The sequence below is a fragment of the Pleurodeles waltl genome, chromosome 6 (genome assembly GCF_031143425.1).
Source record: "Pleurodeles waltl isolate 20211129_DDA chromosome 6, aPleWal1.hap1.20221129, whole genome shotgun sequence".
Classification (NCBI taxonomy): domain Eukaryota; kingdom Metazoa; phylum Chordata; class Amphibia; order Caudata; family Salamandridae; genus Pleurodeles; species Pleurodeles waltl.
The window spans coordinates 219,632,605-219,657,497 of NC_090445.1; the positions used below are offsets into that span (position 1 = coordinate 219,632,605).

A 24,893-nucleotide genomic window follows, 5' to 3' on the forward strand; every position below is an offset into this window, starting at 1 on the left:
ATCAAAGATGAGCTTGTGGGGCCTTTTCGGGTTGAGGATGGAGTCAAGCTCAACTCCCAGTCCTACTGCCAGTTCCTGGAAGACACCTTCTTCAAGCAGTGGTACAGGAAGAAGTCTGCATCCTTCAAGAAAAACATGATTTTCATGCAGGACAATGCTCCATCACACGCGTCCAAGTACTCCACAGCGTGGCTGGCAAGAAAGGGTATAAAAGAAGGAAATCTAATGACATGGCCTCCTTGTTCACCTGATCTGAACCCCATTGAGAACCTGTGGTCCATCATCAAATGTGAGATTTACAAGGAGGGAAAACAGTACACCTCTCTGAACAGTGTCTGGGAGGCTGTGGTTGCTGCTGCACGCAATGTTGATGGTGAACAGATCAAAACACTGACAGAATCCATGGATGGCAGGCTTTTGAGTGTCCTTGCAAAGAAAGGTGGCTATATTGGTCACTGATTTGTTTTTGTTTTGTTTTTGAATGTCAGAAATGTATATTTGTGAATGTTGAGATGTTATATTGGTTTCACTGGTAATAATAAATAATTGAAATGGGTATATATTTGTTTTTTGTTAAGTTGCCTAATAATTATGCACAGTAAGAGTCACCTGCACACACAGATATCCCCCTAACATAGCTAAAAAATAAAAACAAACTAAAAACTACTTCCAAAAATATTCAGCTTTGATATTAATGAGTTTTTTGGGTTCATTTAGAACATGGTTGTTGTTCAATAATAAAATTAATCCTCAAAAATACAACTTGCCTAATAATTCTGCACTCCCTGTATGGTACTGAGGGACCCAGGGTATTGGGGTTCCAGGAGATCCCTATGGGCTGCAGCATTTCTTTTGCCACCCATAGGGAGCTCTGACAATTCTTACACAGGCCTGCCACTGCAGCCTGAGTGAAATAACGTCCACGTTATTTCACAGCCATTTTACACTGCACTTAAGTAACTTATAAGTCACCTATATGTCTAACCTTTACCTGGTAAAGGTTAGGTGCAAAGTTACTTAGTGTGAGGGCACCCTGGCACTAGCCAAGGTGCCCCCACATTGTTCAGGGCCAATTCCCCGGACTTTGTGAGTGCGGGGACACCATTACACGCGTGCACTACATATAGGTCACTACCTATATGTAGCTTCACAATGGTAACTCTGAATATGGCCATGTAACATGTCTATGATCATGGAATTGCCCCCTCTATGCCATCCTGGCATAGTTGGCACAATCCCATGATCCCAGTGGTCTGTAGCACAGACCCTGGTACTGCCAAACTGCCTTTCCTGGGGTTTCACTGCAGCTGCTGCTGCTGCCAACCCCTCAGACAGGCATCTGCCCTCCTGGGGTCCAGCCAGGCCTGGCCCAGGATGGCAGAGCAAAGAACTTCCTCTGAGAGAGGGTGTTACACCCTCTCCCTTTGGAAAATGGTGTGAAGGCAGGGGAGGAGTAGCCTCCCCCAGCCTCTGGAAATGCTTTCTTGGGCACAGATGTGCCCAATTCTGCATAAGCCAGTCTACACCGGTTCAGGGGACCCCTTAGCCCTGCTCTGGCGCGAAACTGGACAAAGGAAAGGGGAGTGACCACTCCCCTGACCTGCACCTCCCCTGGGAGGTGTCCAGAGCTCCTCCAGTGTGCTCCAGACCTCTGCCATCTTGGAAACAGAGGTGCTGCTGGCACACTGGACTGCTCTGAGTGGCCAGTGCCACCAGGTGACGTCAGAGACTCCTTCTGATAGGCTCCTTCAGGTGTTGCTAGCCTATCCTCTCTCCTAAGTAGCCAAACCCTCTTTTCTGGCTATTTAGGGTCTCTGTCTCTGGGGAAACTTTAGATAACGAATGCAAGAGCTCATCCGAGTTCCTCTGCATCTCTCTCTTCACCTTCTGCCAAGGAATCGACTGCTGACCGCGCTGGAAGCCTGCATCACTGCAACAAAGTAGCAAAGACGACTACTGCAACTCTGTAACGCTGATCCTGCCGCCTTCTCGACTGTTTTCCTGGTGGTGCATGCTGTGGGGGTAGTCTGCCTCCTCTCTGCACTAGAAGCTCCGAAGAAATCTCCCGTGGGTCGACGGAATCTTCCCCCTGCAACCGCAGGCACCAAAAAGCTGCATTACCGGTCTCTTGGGTCTCCTCTCAGCACGACGAGCGAGGTCCCTCGAATCCAGCAACTCTGTCCATGTGGCCCCCACAGTCCAGTGACTCTTCAGTCCAAGTTTGGTGGAGGTAAGTCCTTGCCTCACCTCGCTAGACTGCATTGCTGGGAACCGCGACTTTTGCAGCTACTCCGGCCTCCGTGCACTTCCGGCGGAAATCCTTTGTGCACAGTCCAGCCTGGGTCCACGGCACTCTAACCTGCATTGCACGACCTCCTAAGTTGTTCTCCGGCGACGTGGGACTTCTTTGTGCGACTTCGGGTGAGCACCGTTTCACGCATCCTCGTAGTGTCTGTTTCTGGCAGTTCTCCGGGTGCTACCTGCTGCTAAGAGGGCTCCTTGTCTTGCTCGACGACCCTCTACCTCCTGGTCCAATTTGCGACCTCCTGGTCCCTCCTGGGCCACAGCAGCATCCAAAAACGCTAACTGCACGATTTGCAGCTAGCAAGGCTTGTTGGCGTTCTTTCGGCGGGAAAACACTTCTGCACGACTCTACAAGGCGAGAGGGATCCGTCCTCCAAAGGGGAAGTCTCTAGCCCTTTGCGTTCCTGCAGAAACCGCAGCTTCTTCTGTCCAGTAGAAGCTTCTTTGCACCCGCAGCTGGCATTTCCTGGGCATCTGCCCATCTCCGACTTGCTTGTGACTTTTGGACTTGGTCCCCTTGTTCCACAGGTACCCCAGATTGGAAATCCAGCGTTGTTGCATTGTTGGTTTGTGTCTTTCCTGCATTATTCCTCTAACACGACTTCTTTATCCTTAGGGGAACTTTAGTGCACTTTGCACTCACTTTTCAGGGTCTTGGGGAGGGTTATTTTTCTAACTCTCACTATTTTCTAATAGTCCCAGCGACCCTCTACAAGGTCACATAGGTTTGGGGTCCATTTGTGGTTCGCATTCCACTTTTGGAGTATATGGTTTGTGTTGCCCCTATCCCTATGTTTCCCCATTGCATCCTATTGTAACTATACATTGTTTGCACTGTTTTCTAAGACTATACTGCATATTTTTGCTATTGTGTGTATATATATCTTGTGTATATTTCCTATCCTCTCACTGAGGGTACACTCTAAGATACTTTGGCATATTGTCATAAAAATAAAGTACCTTTATTTTTAGTATAACTGTGTATTGTGTTTTCTTATGATATTGTGCATATGACACTAAGTGGTACTGTAGTAGCTTCACACGTCTCCTAGTTCAGCCTAAGCTGCTCTGCTAAGCTACTATTATCTATCAGCCTAAGCTGCTAGACACCCTATACACTAATAAGGGATAACTGGGCCTGGTGCAAGGTGCAAGTACCCCTTGGTACTCACTACAAGCCAGTCCAGCCTCCTACAGTTGGCGGCCTTCAGCACGGCGGAAAGCGGGATTTACCACCAGGGTTGTAATGAGGGCCAAAGTATCTTACCTGGAAGGTAGCACTTCTCTTAGCATTGACATCTGCTCGCAGAGTAAGCGAGATTCAAGCCTTTACCATCCAAGAGCCTTTTATGAGGTTTACAGACAACAGTCATACTACGGACAAACCCGAAGTTCATCCTAAAAGGTGCCAACTGATTTCCACATGAACGAGCCAGTGGTCCGAAGGACTTTCTTTCCACGGCCCCAGACTGGGGCAGAAAGATCGCTGCATTCTTTGGACGTGCAGCGATGCCTTCAATTTTATTTGCAGTGCACATCCTCAATCAGAAGATTCAGTCAGCTGTTTGTGGCATTTAGTGCGCCCAGGAGAGGGCTTCCTGTTTCTAAACAAACCATATCCAGATGGATTTCTAGTGCCATAGCCTTTTGCCACCAAAAAGCTGGTCGACCGCTGGACAGTAAAGTTCGTGCACATTCTACACGTGCAGTGTCCACTTCTTATGCACTCTTTTCTGGAGTGTCCCTTCCAGACATCTGTCGTGCAGCCACGTGGAGGACAACGTACGCCTTCACGAAGCACTATTGCCTGGATGCTGAATCGTTCCATGATACCGCGGTGGGTCAGGCAGTTCTTAGACATTTGTTCAGATAAGGTGAGCTGTTTAGTTCCCTCCATCCGCTTCAGGTTTAATCACATTTTCTGGTTTACCTTTCTTGAATATTTATGTAATTGTGTTTACAGCATTATTTTATTGCTATGCATGTAACTGTCTGATGACATTCTTTATAATGATTGACATAGACCGTATTTCTTGGTAAAGAAAATGTGTTACTTACTGCTTGCTACTCTATTCAAGCATGTGAATCTATGAAAGTTCCAATTCTGGAGTAAGAAATAAGTTACTTACCAGTAACTGTAGTTCTCCAGTATTGGACACTTTCATAGATTCACATGCGGCCCGCCAGCCTCCCTGAGGGAGCTCACCTTCTCTCTTTTCTGTGTGCTGAGTTTTTTCAGCACTTGCGCTCTGAAAATCTGAGGGAAGGCAGCTCCTCACAGGAGGTTCTAGAGGGGTGAGGCAATCTGATTGGCTTAAGTTTGAGTTAGGGTCTATTTTACAAAACCACTATGATGGGTTATTGTATTGTGGCCTACTTCATGTATTGTGTGCATACATCTTCAGGCCTGGTTTTATATACCACCGGGGACTCCCATCTCGACGACGGGGAAGTATTCAAGCATGTGAATCTATGAAAGTGTCCAATACTGGAGAACTACAGTTTAAGGGAATGCCTCCTTGGCTTGGTTACCCCCTAACTTTTTGCCTTTGCTGATGCTAAATTTTTATTGAAAGTGTGCAGGGACCCTGCTAACCAGGCCCCAGCACCAGTGTCCTTTCCCTAAACTGTACCTTTGTCTCCACAATTGGCACAACCCTGGCACTCAGGTAAGTCCCTTGTAACTGGTACCCCTGGTACCAAGGGCCCTGATGCCAGGGAAGGTCTCTAAGGGCTACAGCATGTCTTATGCCACCCTGGGGACCCCTCATTCAGCACATGCACACTGCCTCACAGCTTGTGTGTGCTGGTGGGGAGAAAATGACTAAGTCGACATGGCACTCCCCTCAGAGTGCCATGCCAACCTCACACTGCCTGTGGCATAGGTAAGTCACATCTCTAGCAGGCCTCACAGCCCTAAGGCTGGGTGCACTATACCACGGGTGAGGGCATATGTGCATGAGCACTATGCCCCTACAGTGTCTAAGCAAAACTTTAGACATAGTAAGTGCAGGGTAGCCATAAGAGTATATGGTCTGGGAGTTTGTCAAACACGAACTCCACAGTTCCATAATGGCTACACTGAAAACTGGGAAGTTTGGTATCAAACTTCTCAGCACAATAAATTCACCCTGATGCCAGTGTGCAATTTATTGTAACATACACCCAGAGGGTATCTTAGAGATATCCCCTGAATAACAATCCGACTTCTAGTGTAGGCTGACCAGTTTCTGCCAGCCTGCCACACACCAGACATGTTGCTGGCCACATAGGGAGAGTGCCTTTGTCACTCTGTGGCCAGGAACAAAGCCTGTACTGGGTGGAGGTGCTTCTCACCTCCCCCTGCAGGAACTGTAACACCTGGCGGAGAGCCTCAAAGGCTCACCCCTTTTGTCACAGCGCCCCAGGGCATCCTAGCTAGTGGAGATGCCCGCCCCTCCGGCCACTGCCCCCACTTTCGGCAGCAAGACTGGAGGAGATAATGAGAAAAACAAAGAGGAGTCACCCACCAGTCAGGACAGCCTCTAAGGTGTCCTGAGCTGAGGTGACCCCTGCCTTGAGAAATCCTCCATCTTGAGTTTTGAGGATTCCCCCAATAGGATTAGGGATGTCCCCCACCTCCCCACAGGGAGGAGGCACAAAGAGGCTGTAGACACCCTAGTAGCCATTGGCTACTGCCCTCCCAGACCTAAACACAACTGTAAATTCAGTATTTAGGGGCACCCCTAAATACACACCCCTACCGGCCTGTCTCCAACTTGGAAAACCTGCAAGCAGCGACGCATCCGACAGGGACCAGCAACCTCTGAAGCCTCAGAGGACTGCCCTGGACTAAAGGACCAAGAAACTCCTGTGAGCAGCGTCCCTGCTCAAAACCAGCTACTTCTTTGCAACAAAGAAGCAACTTCCAAAGACTGCATGTTTCCTGCCTAAAGCGTGAGACTTCTCACTCTGCACCAGACGCCCCTGACTCGAGATTAAGAGAACCAACACCTCAGGGAGGACTCCCCGGCAACTGCGATCACGTGAGTAACCAGAGACTACCCCCCTGAGCCCCCACATCGACTCCTGCAGAGAGAATCCAGAGGCTCCCCATGACCGTGACTGCCTGTAACAAGGGACCCGACACCTGGAACCAGCACTGCACCCGCAGCCCCCAGGACCTGAAGGAACAGAACCTCAGCGCAGGAGTGACCCCCCCAGGCGACCCTCTGCCTAGCCGAGGTGGTGTCTGTCCCGAGAAGCCCCCTCGTGCCTGCCTGCACCGCTAGAATGACCCCCCTGCCCCCGGGTCCCTCCATTGTTTCCTATCTAAAACCCGATGCCTGCTTTGCACACTGCACCCAGTCGCCCCTGTGCCACTGAGGGTGTGTTTTGTGTGCCTACTTGTGTCCCCCCCAGTGCTCTACAAAACACCCCTGGTCTGCCCCCAGAGGACGCAGGTACTTACCTGCTGGCAGACTGGAACCAGAGCACCCCTGTTCTCCATAGGCGCCTATGTGTTTTGGGAACCTCTTTGACCTCTGCACCTGACCGGCCCTGAGCTGCTGGTGTGGTAACTTGGGGATTGCCTTGAACCCCCAACGGTGGGCTGCCTATGCCCCAGAACTAAAACTTTTAAGTGTTTTACTTACCTCCTAATCTAACCTTTACTTACCTCCCCCAGTAACTGTTGATTTTTGCACTGTCTACTTTGAAAATAGCGTATTGCCATTTTTACAAAGACTGTATATGATATTGCTTTTATTCAAAGTTCCTAAAGTATCTAAGTGAAGTACCTTGCATTTAAAGTGTTTCCTGCAAATTACTTGTAAATCTTGAACCTGTGGTTCTTAAAATAAACCAAGAAAATATATTTTTCAATATAAAAACCTATTGACCTGGAGTAAGTCTTTGAGTGTGTGTTCCTCATTTATTGCTTGTGTGTGTACAACAAATGCTTAACACTACCCTCTGATAAGCCTACTGCTCGAACACACTACCACAAAATAGAGCATTCGAATTATCTACTTTTGCCACTATCTTGCCTCTAAGGGGAACCCTTGGACTCTGTGCACACTATTTCTTACTTTGAAATAGTATATACAGAGTCAACTTCCTACATACAGTTACAGGTAAGTAACATATTTCTTTCTGTCTTTCTGCCCCTCCTGACTTGGATCTAGAGCTGCTGCTTTTCCCACAGAGATTCTTTACCTCATTATTTTGTAATATATAATACAGTGTGCAAAGAATGTCTCTACCTAAATTGACAGGTTTTAATTCCTTTTGGAACTGTTCGCAAGCAATTGTCTGTGATTGCGCATCAGTAAATTGGAAGGTCAACCGGACCACAAGGCAGAACTTTATATCGCCAAGTATAAGAAGGCTCTTTGCTGAGACCGCTATAAGTTGTGGTTTGGGTCCAAATTTGGTCCCTGTCCCATTCCCACTCCCACGAGCTGTCGGAGACGCCGCAAGCTGACCTTTGTGGCAATCCAGATTGTCCTTTAAGTCTAAAAAGAAGCATAAGAAATAAAAACAGGACTATGCCCCCTCACCACTCACATTCAACTGAGAGGGGATGACAACATGAATTTAGATCATGCTCCTGGAGTCGGCCAACTTTGGAGCTGATCCCATAACTGGTTTTGCCACAGTCTGAGTTTCCAGGGGTGTCTGCCACCCCTCAACAGATTGAACAGTTCCATATGGCCATGTTCCGGTTCTGTGGCTCCTTACCGACTCCCTCTGGTGTGGCTTTGGGGTCCAAAACTTTATATTGCCAAGCATAAGGAGACTCCTCACCAAGACCACTAAGTCACAGTTAGTTCGTCCCTGTCCTATTCACGCTCCAGAAGTTACTGAAGCCGCTTGTGAAGAAATCTAAACAGGACTATGCCCCCTCTCGCCACTCACATTCACCTGAATGTGTATGACATCGTGGATCTAGATCACGCTCCTGGAGTCGCCCAACTTCAGAGCAGATACCACAACTGGTTCTGCCACAGTCTGAGTTTTTTAGGCTGTCTGCCACCCTGCCACAAAATCAAACTGTTCCACAAGGCCATGCTCCAGCTCTGTGGCTCCTTACAGACTCCCTTTGACGTACCCTCGGAACCGAGAGGCCCTACACCTAGAGGTCCACCAGTGGCTTTGCCCTTGGCGCCAGCTGGAGCCTCCAAGTCCATTCCTACGTCTCTGGCCCAAGACCAGACCCCGCCTCTGTCCATGCCGGTCCCGGAGTCTTCAACATCAATACGGAATCCATCAATGTTAGACAAGCAATAACAATAGTCCTTTCCAAATCTGAAACAGCACCAGTTTGACTTCGACCTATGTTGCACACAACAGCATTTGAAGCGCTGTTTCCTCCATTTGCTGAGCCACTTTCACAAGGATGACAACACACTTTATATTCTATTTTTGATATGGACTCAGACAATGAAAATGATACAGATGATGAGTATGCTCAGCCTTTTCACAAATCCAACTGGTATGATAACTTACAGAAGGCTATTGGTATTAGTTCCTCCCCTGAAACAGTTCTTCTCTCACCCCCAGCCACAGAGAAACCTGCTTCCTGTGCCTTGAGAATGTGCAAGGCAGCTGGAGTCCTTGTCCTCCAGTTCCTCACCTTGAAGTTCAATACTAACATACTGACAGAAGTTCTCCAGCCGGGGCAAAAATCTTCAGAGTCCCTCTTGCCATTTAACCAGGCCTTAACAGTCACCTTTTTTGAAGCATACGCCAAACACTGCTTTGGCCCATCATTCAACTTTCAGATTGCACGAGGTATGTGCCCTGTCCTGGACGATCCTGCTTTATTATCCCAGCACCTCTCCCCTGAGAGTTTGGTAGTTAGTGCAAGTGCCCGCAAGTAAGACCAATTCGTACGTTTCCAACTACTTCCCTGAACAGGGACTAAACATGTTAAAACCTTTGACAACTTAGTATTTTAATCTACCAGCTTGCTGCTCAGAGCTCATTGGTGCAAGTCCTCCCATGTGTTCCCGAAGATCACTGGCCTGCCCTTGCCCAAGACATTTAGGATGGCCAGAATGCTGCCAAGTGCACAATTTGTTATGGCCTGGGCGCCACATATTCCATTGGGGTGTCCATCAGCACCAGTGTTGCCATTCGCATGCCATGCCTGTCTGCGGTCCACCAGTTTTTCTAAGTTGTCCCTTAGAGACGTGCAGTTGGGTCGGACACTCCTGTTTGGGGACAAGGTAGACTTCATTCTCGAGTGGTTCAAGGAGACCAGGGCTATGGCATGCTTCCTTGGCTAAACTGCCCCCCCTCACGATCCGCATCAACCCTATCGCTCCTTTCAGTGTTTCGCAGTGGCACCCCATACTGCCAGACAATCCAACCTCCAGATAGCACCCAACAGGATCGTGTTCGAGGTCATGGTTCACTGCAGTCAAGGTCAACTTGCTGGTCAGTACGCTGACCCCAGTTCCACCCGCCCCAGCCTCACCTGTAAAACCCCTTTAGCGTACCTTTAGTGGAGCGCGGTCACCCAGTGAGAGGCAGGATCAGACAGTTCTTTCCGAGTTGTCAGGCATAAATCAGACATGTGGGTCCGGCACATTATTAGGAAGAGTTATTCCCTCCTATTCCTTTCCACACTACTGCACCTTCTGCCTTCTCCTGAGTGACTGATGGAGATTTGGAGAGGGTGTCTGTTCCAGAAGTAGGGCTTGGTTGCTATTCGCTACTGCCTCTAAAAGGACGGAGGCCACTGGCCTATTTTTTACCTGCATCCTCGCAATACCTTCCTTCAGCGTTTGACCTGTAGGATGCCTATATCCATATACCCTTCCTACATCCCTACCAATATTACCTGTGGTTTGTAGTGGGACAGGAACATTTCCAGTTTGCTACGCTCTCCTTTGGTCTCATTGGTGCCCTTTGGGGTGAGGTCTCTTCTGCGAATGGAGAGAACGTTGATTTGATCTGTTCACCACCACCTAGAACGCACAGTACCAGAGTTTCTATGCGTTGGAGTTTCCAAAAGCATCTCTTGCTCAGAGGCTCACACCACCTCGAGTGGAACTCGGGACTCCTGTATACCTTCTTGCTGATATTCATCCTGCCCTCACTTCTCAAGGTGATCAGGACTGACCGGGCCCAAGTCATCCTAATGGCTCTGGATCGGGCACAGAGAATTTTGTATCCAAAGCTCCTGGGCTTGAGTATCTGTCCTCCGATCATGCTGCTCCTTGAGGAGGACCTAGTGTTGAAGCAACAGGTCAATGCTGTGCTCCCTGGTGTTCAGTCTCCACCTTCATGCATAGTGATTGAGCAGCGACAGCTGAATGCCATTGATTTTCTCCCGGAAGTTATAGATGTCATCTTGGCAGCCAGGCGGTCCTTGACTAAAACTGTATACTGTTGTTGTCACAAATGTGTGGCCTTGTGAGGTACTTGGCAGACTGACGTACGTCAGGGCAGACTCTCTGTGTTATTGTTTATTTTGTCCTTAGCCCAGCAAAGCCTTGCCTGTCTTTGAGAAGTCGCCTCCAGCAGAAGTGAGTGATATGGATGCATGCAGCATATGTCTTTAGTATGATTTGAAAGAAGCAACACCTGCAGGGATTTTAGTGCATCTGCAGGTTCAACTCTTGCAACTGACTTTGGAAGCTTTTTTCTGATAAAACTACTTACCCACTCCCAATACCACCATGAATTAACAGCACAAGAAACTCTTGCAAGCCCCAGGTAGCAAAGTGAGGGGAGTGAAAGGTCTGCATTAGCCAGAAATTTAAAGCCAGTAGAGATGCTTAAAGTAAACAAGTTGAAATGCTTCTTGTTTAGAAGGGGGAATAGAAAGCCTGGACCGAACAGAAAGAACCTAGCTAAATATCCAAGACAAGACTAAGGTTAGGTTGCGGTTTAGCAAGCCGAAGTCGTTGCCAATTGCTAATGCCAAAAGCCAAGTTAAGCCCAGCAGTGGTGAGGAAAGGTCCAGATTGCCATATCAAAAGCGATTAAAATTACTCTTCCCACCAGAATAGATGCAGTGTGGGATTTAGCTAGTGCAATAGGATCTTAGCAGTCAACACAGAGTTTGTAGAATGTTCCAGGCTCCACAGGGACCGTATTCTGCCAAAGTTTTTGATAACCAGGAGCTTCTACCAGCTGCCTTGCCCAAGCAAAGCATTCCTATAGGGATGGGAGTCATGCAGGAAGGGGAAAAACAGAGTGCATTGTTTCAGGCACTTTGATCATTTTTCTCTGGATTGGCGAGGCCCCAGACACAAAGAGGTGGAAATAAAGGGGTTCCCACAGTGACCAGGAAGGCTCCAGTAGTATTCTGTTGAATGGAGATCCTTTACATCGGTCACCAAAAAATCTCCCCATTGCCAGAGATGACTGTCTCCCCAAATACAGTGATGTTGGTAACAAAGAATGGTAATCTAAGCAAAGAGATGCACAATGAGTCCTTCGCCTACCCAGAGAATATAGCTACAGCAACAGTAAGTGAGACTAGAAATTCAAATTATCCGATGTTCTTGAGTAAACATCTAAACCTGGGGCTAGGGCCATAACATATCCACCAATAAATAGTAATGCCCCACACAAATGATCATCAGGAAACATCTGAATTAATGCAAGAATTCTGCATAGACTAGAAGACCGCATAACCACCACAAACTCAGGATGCACACAGCCAATGGTCAAGGGCCAGGCAGCATCCCAGGGCACTCTGGCCCTCATTACAACCCTGGCAGTAAATCCTGCTTACCGCCGTGAAGAAGACCGCCAACATACCTCTGCGGAAGCGGAATTCCGCTACAGGTATTACGACCCACAGCTGGGAATCCGCCACAATACGGACACCCACACAAGTCCGCCACACCAAAGGTCAGTGATAAACTGACGATAACAAACCGAAACCGTCACGCCAACAAGAATACCTCCACGCTTTCACGACCCACGAATCAACGCAGCAGTCTTTCAACCGCGGTAAACCTTTGGCGGTACACACAGCCGCTCTTAAAATACACACACATTTACAAAACACAACCACATTGGACAATTCAAAATACACACCTGATACACATACACACACCACACCCACACACCCAAATTACCCACAAACCCTTACTACCAGAAATTTGAAAGCAGGCCAGAGAGAGACACTACCTAAAACAACACCAGCATCTACAGACACACAACAGCATCACTTACACAACATCCACGCACCTCAAACAACACACACCAACACATCCCCTTACACATCACAACAGACACCACCTCACACATCACACACACCACATCATGGCACCTCAAAGACACCCCAGGTTCTCTGAGGAGGAGCTCAGGGTCATGGTGGAGTAAATCATCCGGGTAGAACCACAGCTATTCGGATCACAGGTGCAGCGGACATCCATTGCAAGGAAGATGGAGCTATGGCGAAGAATTGTCGAAAGGGTAAAGGCAGTGGGACAGCATTCAAGAACACGGATGACATCAGGAAGAGGTGGAACGACCTACAGGGGAAGGTGCGGTCCGTGGTCTCCAGACACCAGATTGCTGTACAGAGGACTGGCGGTGGGCCCCCACCTCCTCCCCCACAACTAACAACATGGGAGGAGCAAGTCTTGGCGATCATGCATCCTGAGGGTCTCACAGGAGTAGCAGGAGGACTGGGCTCTGGTAAGGCAAATCTTTACTACCTTATCCCCCCCAACCCACCTGCATACCATCACATACTCCCCCCTTACCCTCACACCCATCACCCCAACAACCCACAGATACCCCACCAACACAACCCACACATCCCAAAACCAAGCCCTGCATGTAACACCAATGCATGGACACCCATCACCCAAGCATGAGACACACTCATGCCCCAAAATCACCAATCACACAAGGACCAAGCCAATAATGCAAGCACTGGAGTAGAGGGTCACTCACCCATTGCACACAATGGCACACACAGATACAATAACTATGCATTTACACCCCAACAGGACCCCTACCCAACGTCACCGGACAGGAGGTGCCAGACATATCCAGTCCCACCACAGAAGAGGCCCACAGTGATGACAGCAGCTCTGCATGCCTGGATCAAGATGACCAACCCGGCCCTTCTGGGACCTCAGGACAGTCTGTTCCCCTGCCACAGTCACAAGCCACCACAGAGCCTCCCCCGTCAGGAAACACCAGCACAGCACCCACCCAGCGGGCCCATCCCTCTGTCCCCAGGACACGTCAGTCAGCAGTGTGGCCACCACTACAGGGAGCCCAGGCAAACCCACTAACACAGGACGATCAGGGACCTGGGGACAGTGGCAGTGGGCACACGGTTCATGGGACAGAGGCACAGGGAAACTGGGAGGACTGCTGTGAGACGGGGGGGAGAGACAGGCCCAGGGAACCGACACTCCCCGAGGCACTCTCCAACATCATGGGAGCTTACCATCATTCCCAGGAGACCATGGCAACGATACTGGCCAAGTTTCAGGAGACCCAGCAGCTGCAGGAGGAACACTACCTTGGGATCAGGGAGGACTTGAAGTCCATTAACACCACCCTGGTCACAGTTGCAGGGGTGCTGGCAGACCTTGTCAACACCAGGAAGGACACAGTGGCACAAGGGGCCCCTGACACTAGCCTGGACGATGAACAGCCCTCCACATCCGCCGGCGCTAGTGGACAGGAGGCACCGCCACAGGAACAACAGGCCACCAGCACCCCACCGCCTGCAGATGGAGAACCACCCCACAAACGGTCCCTGAGATCCAGGAACAAGACAGAACATTGCCAAGACCCCTGCCAGGAAATGAGACCCCCCCTGAATGTCACCCTTCTGTCCCACTTTGTCACCCTGTCCATCCTGAAACTGCGATTGCTCCACTTGCTATGCCCCTTTGGGCAATGCACCTGTGAAACAAATAGACTGGACTCTGCCATGGACATTCCTCCACCATCACGGCAGCCCATTTTACAACCCCCCTCCACTTATTTGCACAGGAATAAACACACTTCAATCACAAAACTATCTGGAGTCAGTCTGTGCTTTCACAAATGTGTAATTGCAATAACTTTGGAATATTCCAATGTCAATGTACTTGTTCACATACCAATATAACACAGCTGTAGGCCAGGAGTAAACAGAGCAGAGGGCACAAAGTGGGACCCAGATCTGTGAAATGGAAAGTCAGAGTGACAAGTCAGGGTCCATACACTGAGTGAAAATGACAGACTTACGCTAGCTCAAACAACAGTATGAGATGTGGGAAGCAGTTATATCTTCTTACCTGTGTCTCACTGAAAGTATTGGATGATGATGTTGTTTCGGTTGTCGATATCCTCTTCTTCTGCCTCCTCTTCTTCACTGCCCACAGGCTCCACAGCTGCCACAAGACCACCATCTGTCCTGTCCTCCTGCAGAAAAGGCACCTGCCGTCGCAAAGCCAGGTTGTGCAGCATACAGCAGGCGACGATTATCTGGCACACCCTCTTCGGTGAGTAGTATAGGGAGCCACCTGTCAGATGGAGGCACCGGAATCTGGCCTTCAGGAGGCCGAAGGTGCGTTCTATCACCCTCCTAATTCACCCATGTGCCTCATTGTAGCGTTCCTCTGCCCTGGTCCTGGGATTCCTCACTGGGCTCAGTAGCCATGACAGGTTGGGGTAACCAGAGTCACCTGCAAATGTCGATGGATATCTGTTAGACACACACTAACCCTTAGGGACAGCCCCATACCCAGACAACTATGTCAACTGTATTGGGACCTTGCCCTCACCTAATAGCCACACGGTGCCTCTGGAGTTGCCCCATCACAAAAGGGATGATGCTATTTCTCAAAATGTAATCGTCATGCACAGAGCCAGGATACTTCGCATTGAAATGGGAGATGTACTGGTCTGCCAAACACACCATCTGAGACATTCATCGAATGGTAGCTCTTCTGGTTTCTATACACCTGTTCATTCCTGCCGGGGGTACAAATGCCACACGTGTCGCATCAATGGCACCAATGATGTTGGGGATATGTCCCAGGGCATAGAAGTCACCTTTCACTGTGGACAAATCCTCCACCTGAGGGAAAACGATGTAGCTGCGCATGTGTTTCAGCAGGGCAGACAAGACTCTGGACAACACGTTAGAGAACATTGGCTGGGACATCCCTGATGCCATGGCCACTGTTGTTTGAAAAGACCCACTGGCCAGGAAATGTAGTACATACAGGACCTGCAATAGAGGGGGGATTCCTGTGGGATGGCGGATAGATGAAATCAGGTCTGGCTCCAACTGGGCACACAGTTCCTGGATTGTTGCACGATCAAGTCTGTATGTGACTAGGATGTGTCTCTCTTCCATTGTCGACAGGTCCACCAGGGGTCTGTACACCGGAGGATGCCGCCATCTCATCACCTGCCCCAGCAGACGTGCCCTATGGAGGAGAACAGCGAGCAGAGAGTCATCCAACACTGAGGTATCACAATTTGTTATTTGCAGAAACTTTATAAATCCGCAATGTGCCGGTATCTGTCTATATTCCCGGCCCAGATAGGTGTGACGCAGTTAACATTCATCCCATGTGGCCTCCTGAAATGGCGGCTGCCTGACCTGTAAGGTGGGACAAGGGGATATGAGGTAACTGCGCTGGCGTTTTATACCGTCGCGGTGGGTGGTCGAAGACCGCTGCGCAATCCTGCATTGGTTAACATTGGGCTCTATGGGTCCCAGGAGCCAATGACGATGTACGCCGGTGGTGACGGTACTCACCGGTGCGGACGTGACCGCCATTTTCTGTCTGTTCCCTCACTTGATACCTGACCTTCAATAGGAGAGGACCTACACTGCAAGTGCTGCTGTGACCTGTGTCTGGAAGCGACGATGGCTACAGTGTCTGGGGAAAGGGCCCCTTCCTTCACTTCGGAGGAATTGGATAAACCAGTGGATGGGGTCTTCCCCCAGTACACGCAACTGTACAGCCCTCCAGACGAACAGGTGAGTAAACTGTGAGCATGCTGCATGGGCAATTCCTGTTTTGAGTGGTGTGGATGTAAGATACATGGGGGGGCTGAGGCGTGCATGTGCGGATGGTGAGTGTATGTGCGTCAGGGCATGGGTGGGAACTGATGGGCAATGAGTATGACGGTGCGGACGGGTAAGTAATTTCCTTTCCCCTTGTACTATTCCTCTAGGTCAGCGCCCACCATAAGAAGGGTATTTGGCATGCCATCGCCAAGGACGTCCGGACCCTGGGGGTCTACCACAGACAGAGCACCCACTGCCGCAAAAGATGGGAGAACCTGTGCCGCTGGAGCAAGAAGACGGCGGAGGCCCAGCTAGGGATGGCCTCCCAACGTGGGAGGGGTGCCCGTCGCACCATGACCCCCCTGATTTTCCAGATCCTGGTGGTGGCCTATCCGGAGTTGGATGGGTGCTTGAGGGCATCACAGCAGCCACAAGGGGGTGAGTACACTCTCATTCAGCTGACTCTGCGCGCATTACGAGGTGTCTGGGTGGGGGAGGTTGGCTGTGGGTTCCCCAAGGCCAGGGCGAACTTGGTAGGCAAGGTCCCTTGTTAGGCAGGCTCTGTGGCACCCCAACCCCACTACTGGTAATAGCCATCTACACCTACTCAGGCTCCTGTGACTTCCAGGTGTGCAGCAATTGGTCTTAGGCCTCGTACCCCATGGTCAGCTGAAATTTAGAGGAACTGTCAGTGCATGGCGTAGGCCAGAGGGCTGCTCCATGTGTGTTGTGTCCGCCAACGATAGTGGTGTTGCATGCACTGAACATTTCTTTCTTCTGTCTCCCCTCCCTCCCCCCCCCTTTTTGTGGTCTCCCTGTTCTTGTGTGCAATAGCATCATCAGGTGGAGGAGCATTGGCACCTGAGCAGGAGGGAGCTGCAACCCACTTGGCCCTGGAGGGTGAAGCAACGGAGTCTGAAGCCACCAGTGGGACGGAGGGCAAGGGGAGCTCCACGGCGGGGACAGGAGCAGACAGTAGTGACAGCGGCTCCTCCTCTGATGGGAGCTCCCTTGCGGTGGCGAGCACCTCTGTGCCCACCGCATCAACAGGTACAGCCACCTCCCCCCTACCAGCACCGCCCTCCCAGCAGCCCCTCAGTGTGTGTCCCATGCCCACTCACCCAGGAGGGTGGGCATCTCCTTCGCCCCAGGCACCTCAGGCCCTGCCCCATTTAGCCCTGCTTCCCTCAGTGAGGAGGCTATTGACCTCCTGAAATCCCTCACTGTTGGGCAATCTACCATTGTGAATGCAATCCAGGGCGTAGAGAGGCATTTGCAACAAACAAATGCATACCTGGAGGCATTCATTCTGGCCAGGCAGCCCAACAGAGCATTTCAGGCTCTGGCCTCAGCACTGATGGCAGCCATTGTCCCTGTGTCCAGTCTCCCCCCTCCAACTTCCTCCACCCAGACCCAATCCCCTGGACCTCAGCCTATCCCAAGCACACCATCAGACCAGCATGCACACTCATCAACACACGGGAGTGGCTCAGGCAAACATAAGCACCACACATCCCACAGGCACTCACACAAGCACCATCTCCATGCAGACACAGCAACATCCACTGCCTCCACTGCGTCCCCCTCCTGCATGTCCTCCTCCTCCCCCTTCCCTTTCTCGTCTGCACTCACACCTGCGTGCACTACATCCTCAGCCACTACCTCCATCACTAGCACACCCATCTCCACACACCGCTCATGTGCACTCACCACCCCCACTACCATTCACACATCCCCAGTGTCCTCTCCCAATGTGTCAGTGAGCCCTCCTCCTAAAGTACACAAACGCAGGCACACACCCACCTAACAGCCATCCACCTCACAACAGCCTCCGGCCCATGCACCCTCACCCAAATTCAGCAGACGTACACCTCCTACAACGACTACCTCTACCTCCATTCCCAAACCCCTCCATTTTCCGGTCGTCGAAGTGGGAGTCCCACGGTACATAAAATATTTTTTTCCTATAGGCTATAATGGAAACACCAGTCACTCGTATAGCCTATCTAAGTCCTCTTGTGAACAGGACCCAAACCTGCCTGCAGGCCAATCAGGCACCAGCACCCTCTAGAACACTCTCCAGAGAAGCTCCTTCCCTCAGATTTTCTACTGCACATTGTGTGAAAGGAGTCTCCCTGAGCTCTGCTCAGTTTTCTGCTTCTTCAGAAGTATTTTTCTCAGAAGAAAACTCTAAGGATGTCAGATTCTTCTAGAAAATGCCTTTCCGCCCTTGCAAGACCTGCGGCAAGAAAAGACTCAATGTGGATGATCCACATATAGACTGCTTGTACTGCCTCTACCCACAACACCAGGTGAAGCACTGCAAGATATGCCGTACTTTCTCCACAAAGACCTTCAGAGACCGTGAGGGTAGACTTCTGACATGGTTGGAGGCAAAATCCTGTACTTCAGGTGAGGAGAATGGGTCAGAAAGGCCACACAAAAGATCCAAATCTGAGAAAGGGGTGAAATTACATCATGGAAAAGGTGCAAAAGGCTTACAAGGCTCAATTTCTTCTGAGCCATCCTCTCCTCGTCAAAAGGACTCGTCCAGCCGTTCTCCTTCCTCTGAGCCTTCTACCTCTAGAAAGGTATCCATAAAAATTAAGTCGACGATGACACCACTGTCGACGACCGTGACGACGGCGGTGTTTACATCTACCGTCTCCACCACCTCGTCGACGAGATCATCGCCGGCGACGACTACCTTGACGGCGGTAAAGGCTCCTGTTTCCTCTATTAAACCTCAGTCGACGAGGATTCCAGAAAAAAATTGCATCGCTGAAAACATCGACACCTTCATCGATGACAATATCGTTGTCGATGACATCGTCTACAAAAGCCCCGTCGACTGCAACACCACCGACGAGAGCTTCATCGGCTGTATCACCGCCGACAAGGCCATCGTCGACGAGACCACTGTCGTCGAGACCGTCGTTGATGGAAGGATCATCTGTGATAACAGTGCCGTCGACGGGACCATCATCATTGACACCATCTACAATGCCTTTGGTGCACACAGCCCATACCAGTTGCATGTTAAATACCAGGAAGAGGACGACGATGATGAGTATGATCAATACCAACCTTATTACTCTCATCAAGAACGCTATTACCAACCGCCTCAGCCAAGAGACTCTGTCCAGATGCCTGCCTCCTTGATACAGGACTTACAATCGATGTTGCCGGGTTATAGGAGGAGGTTCCCAGTTGCAGTAAAAGATCAACCACCACCACCAACTGCTCCTGTGACACCAACGAGCGTACCTCCAGCTACTCCTAGGATGAGTCCTCATTCCGTGTTAGCTGCCCCCCTGGAGATGAAGTTTCGACATCAGGGGAAGAAGAGGAAGAAGTGGAGATATCGACGCCACAGCATCCTACTGAGGAATGGGATGGCTCCTTAGGTGGTTTTCACAATCTAATGGATAGGGCGGCCACACGCTTCCACCTGCCAACATCTCTTTCGCAGTCTGAATGCTTCCGCCATGATTTTAAAGAACAGGCAAGGAAGTCTGTAAGGGCCATTCCTATTATTGACTTTATATGGAGCGAGGGTATCAAGATCATGTGCAACCCGGCAACGGTTCCACCAGTGCCACAAAAGTTGGGCAAGAAATACAAGGCAACTCAGGACTCTCCGGCATGTCTAACTGGTCACCCAAAGACCAGACTCTGTTATTTCTCAAGTGGCTCAAAGGCGTTCTAAGAACCCGTCGCCGCCTATCTCTACTCCTCCAGATAGAGAAGGAAGGAGATTAGATAAAGTGGGCAAAAGATTCTCCTCCATGTCAGCAATTACTGTTAGAGCAGCAAATTCCTTAGCAATCTTGGGAATCTTGGGATATGCAGGCTTTCATGGACCTCATCCCTGAAAGCAAGCAAGCAGAGGCACGGAAGATCCTCCAAGAAGGTGAGCGTACGTCTGAGGAGATAATTGACTGCGCTCTAGATATAGCCTCCACCGGTTTTCGTCAGCTGGCTGGTGCTGCAGTATTACGCCAACAGGGTTGGCTCAAGGCCACATCTTTCAGACCGGAAGTACATTCCACAATTCTTGACATGCCTTACAACGGAGAATCTCTCTTCGGCAAGCATGTAGATGACGCACTGCAGGCCATCAAGACCGACACAGATACTGCTAAGTCCCTAGGTACCTTGCAGTACCGGAAACAGCCCTTTCGGGGTGTAAGAGGAAGAGGATTTACCTCATTTCGAGGTTTCTTTCACAGGCAGTATCAGCAGCCAAAATATAGACCATCCTATCACCAGCAGTATAGACAACCATCCACTGCCTCATACGCCAGACAGGGAGCAAAGAGAAGACAGGGTTCACAAAACTGGGATCAACCCAGAAAACAGTGATCATCACCAGGCACCGGCTATTTTCCTCCCAATGTTTACACAATCAACAAGTAGGAGCAAACATCTCCAATTACATCCAGGAGTGGAAAAACATAACATCAGACAAATGGGTGCTGGATTTAGTGACAAGAGGTCATACCTTGGAATTCATACAAAAACCACTGCATCATCCACCAGGAACATCCAGATAGTTCCATCTTCGCTTGTTCATATAGTGCTAAAGGCCTTTCGCCCATCATTCATTACCCAGTCCCTTCCTATTCAGACAGACAACACAACCACTACGTATTGCCTCAACAAGCAGGGGGTACGAGGTCCAGACCCTTATCCCACGAGGCCCAAACAATCTAGAAATGGCTCGTAGCCAGGGACCTGAGGATCACATCAACTAATGTTTCAAGTGTGCAAAATGTTCAAGTTGACGCGCTCAGCAGAGTTCTGCAAGAAAATCACAAATGGGTCTTGCACAACGACATTGTACAAAATATCTTTAATCTGTGGGGTGCTCCAAAGATTGACTTGTTTGCCACCACAAAAACAAAAAATGTCGAAGCTTCACCATGAGACACTTCCAACCAGGGACACTGGGAATACCCTATGAATCAAATGGCTTGGCAAATATCTCTACACCATTCCGCCAATTCCCCTGATCCTGTCAGTCCTCATCAAGCTGTGCCACTCGAGAGCCAGGATGATCTTAATAGCCCCAGAGTGCCCACGTCAATGGTGGTTCACGGACCTTCTTCAGCGGTCAGAGCGTTAACATTTAAACTGCCATGCATACCAGTTCTTAACAGCTTGCTGGTTCACCCCAATCTCTCCTTGAATTTGGCTGCTAGGTTCCTGTACTAGTGCAGTATGGACACTTGAACCTGCCACAAGGCTGCTTGAACATACTCAAGGAAGCTAAGCAGTCCTCCACCCGTTATGCATATGTCTTCAAGTGGAAGAGATTTTGCATTTGTTGTCCTTCCAAGAATGTGGACCCTACAACTTGCGAGGAAGATACCATTCTTCCATATTTACTACATTTGGAAAAATCTGGTTTACAATTCTCTTCAATAAAAGCTCACTTGGCAGTCCTTACTGCTTACAGAAAGTCTTTCATAAACCTCCTTTTGTCAAAATCCCTGTGATCAAGGATTTTCTATAAGGGTTGAAGAAAGTTTTTTCTTCCCATTAGGCGTCCTTACCCTCCCTGAGAGCTCAACATGGTCCTGTCATGCAGGACCCTTTGGAACCCATTCACAAGTCATCCCTGCAACATCTCTCATGGAAAACCCCTTTTATTGTAGAAGTCACATCAGCGCGTAGGGTTAGCGAGATACTAGCATTATGTTCTCACGGACCATCCACAGTCTTTCACTCTAACAAAGTTGTCATGAGGACTCATTCGAAATTCATCCAGAAGGTTATTTTGGTTATTTTGGGTTTCTGCGACAATTTCTTTACCAACATTCTTTCAGCATCCTTCAACCCCAGCTGAAAGAACCCTTCATTCTCTAGATGTAAGGAGGGGCTTGAGGTTCTGTCTAGATAAAACAAGTAACTTACACAGATCGGACCAGTTGTTTAGCAATTATGGCCCAATCCATGCAGGTTTAGCCCCTTCCGAGCAATCCATCTCCCAGTGGGTAGTGCCCTGCATCCTGTTATGCTATCAAAAAGCCAACAGGACCTTGTCAGCCTGACCGAAGGCACATTCTACTAGGGGCAAAGCAGCTACTGCTGCGTTAATGAGAAATGTCCCTATATCTGAAATTTGCAAGGCAGCTATGTGGAGATCTGTTCACACATTCACTAAGCACTACTGCTTGGACTCGGATACTAGAACAGATACTCAAGTTGAACAGGCCTCCCTCAGAAATGTGTTTGCTTAAATGGCTGTTTTAGTCATTCCTCTGCCTTTTCCACTGCTCTTGGTGGGGTTGCGCTTACTACTCTATTCAGTGCTTATGACTGTCAGTGGATATCCCCTACGAGAGAAGGAATGGTTTCTTACCTGTAATCTCAGTTCTCTCTTAGGGGAATCTCCATTGACTAAGCAACCCTCCCTCCTCCCCGGTGGAGATGGTAGAGGCAAATATGGGACCTTCCTGTTACTCACACATCTCTTCAAAAAGAACTGAAGCAACTGCCAGTGGCTGTAAATGATGAAATACTGGTGGTCCCTAGGTTCTTAAAGGCACAGGCTCTGTTTTAAACTCACATAATGGTAACGTATGGGGCAACACTGTCCTGCTATCCCTCGTCTCTTTATTTTTACAAAAAAGGGTTTGTGATGGAGATTTGAGCTGTTTTAACATAATATAAGCTTTAGATTATACACATATATGATTTTCTTGGCCCTTTTTTAAGTACAATCTGAAGAATTGGGCCATTGTAGCCTCTTCCTATAGGCTACTTAATGTTTTTTCCCTTAAGTGACACTGCGGTCCTTCCTGAAGAAAGGCGAGCATCTACACATAAGAAGATATACTAGGAAAAAGTGCTCGGCGATCCCTGCATGTGGGCAGGATTATTCAGTGTTTATGACTTCAATGGAGATTCCCCTAAAAGAGAACTGGGATTACAGGTAAGAAACCATTCCTTCTTTATTGCTGAGAAATAGCATGGAATGAAAATAATTATTTTGAATTAGTTCCATTTTTTCAGTTATCTCTGAATTACTCCACAATAGATTAGGTCTCAAAAGGATTCCAAATTATTCTGTATTTGTAACTTGTTGCTCTTTTTACCACTTTGCATGATGGTGTTCCTTTGTTATTGAAATGTGGGTTAATTTGTATGAGCCTAAACATGTACAAGGAACCTGTTAAACCATGGAATCACCTGTTAAATTATAAGTATATTGTTTTGCATATTTTTAGATGATTGGTTCCTCAAGCCTGGGTATTTCGCCATGAACAGAATGTATGCTGAACACTGAAATAAATGGTGGCCTGTGTTCATGCTGAATTACAAATGCAATGTTTCGGGTGTATGCAAGATAATACTTGCTGCATCTGTCACAGGCAAAACGTGAATTACCGTTACAGATAGTGTACATCCGCATTTTCAATAGCCACACTGATAATACTATTGTGTTGCCTGTTAGACTTTATTGCGTGTAGGCAAATTATTGTGCTTTCTTGCGTAGTGTGAGTATTTCTTCTTACAAAATGGCACATTCAGCTAATGCATAAAACATTTTGTTGCTGTGTTCTTCTGTCATGCTTTGAATAGCTGCATATAATATATTTACATACATATGTTGTCAGGCTGAATCAGCTCTTGCCAAAAACTATCCAGGGAAAAAAGTGTCCAGTACTAACAACACGCCTATTCCAAGACTGACTTCAAACCCATCAAGGGTGGACCGCCTAATTGTGGATCAGCTTCGCGAACAAGCTAGAGTAAGTAGAATACAGTTTCACCATATCATGTGAAAGGAGTATCAAGAAAGTAAAAAAAGTAGGTTTATATACAGTTTTTGCTAAAGGTAGATGCCTGTTTAAGACAGGAGTGGCTTAGCAATTACTAGATACACTATATTCTTCAAAATAATACTTACCTTCCTGTTTTGGTTCAAAGAGGGCTATAATTCTCTTCCACAGATCATCAGCACTGAATAGTCCTGCTCACAAGCAGAATCTGAGCACTTTTTTTGAAAACCAATGTGTGATATTTGTGTGTGTATATTTACACACTCATGTTTGTGTGTGTATGTGTGTTTACAAAGGCACAATCACACATACAGCTGCAGCCTAGAAAAAAGGCTAAAACTATTGAACTTTGTCGGTTTAAAGAGAAGACACTTACATCAACTTAGTCACCAAATAGAAATTGTGACTTTGGAAAATCTTTTGCAAACCTTTTTTAAAAGGAAGAATGAAAGGAAATCAACCCAATAGGCTGCAATGCAGAGCATAAGAGAAAATCGCAGTGTGCCTTTAAAGGCCTCACAAATCACTCTGTTCAGTGTGCCGTCTTGCCTTTTAGCTGACAGTTAGGTCAGTTCATTTTTTCCGCTCCTCGTAACTGGATTTGTAAATCTTTCCTTTGCCTTTTTTGCTTCTCTCTGCGGTTTCTAAGACTTACAGTGTATTTAATCCTTTTTCTGTCTAAAAATGTCTTATTTTCTTGTTAGGATGCCTTCTCTCTTTGGGCCTTCTTTTTTCACATGAAAGGCACTTCCCAATCAAACTCTCAAGAGTCTGTATTGTTTCTCTTCCAGAAGACCATCTCATCTTCTTTAAAC

At 48.6% G+C, this 24,893-nt stretch overlaps 1 protein-coding gene across 1 annotated transcript in view; it reads left to right on the forward strand.

The window, feature by feature from the left end:
* The window catches only part of MEIOC (meiosis specific with coiled-coil domain), a 519,392-nt gene that overhangs the window by 337,726 nt on the left and 156,773 nt on the right, over positions 1 to 24,893 (forward strand). The window contains exon 6 of the mRNA XM_069242027.1: positions 23,914 to 24,048. Coding sequence (XP_069098128.1) covers positions 23,914 to 24,048 — 135 coding nt within the window. The remainder of the gene's footprint in view (positions 1 to 23,913; positions 24,049 to 24,893) is intronic.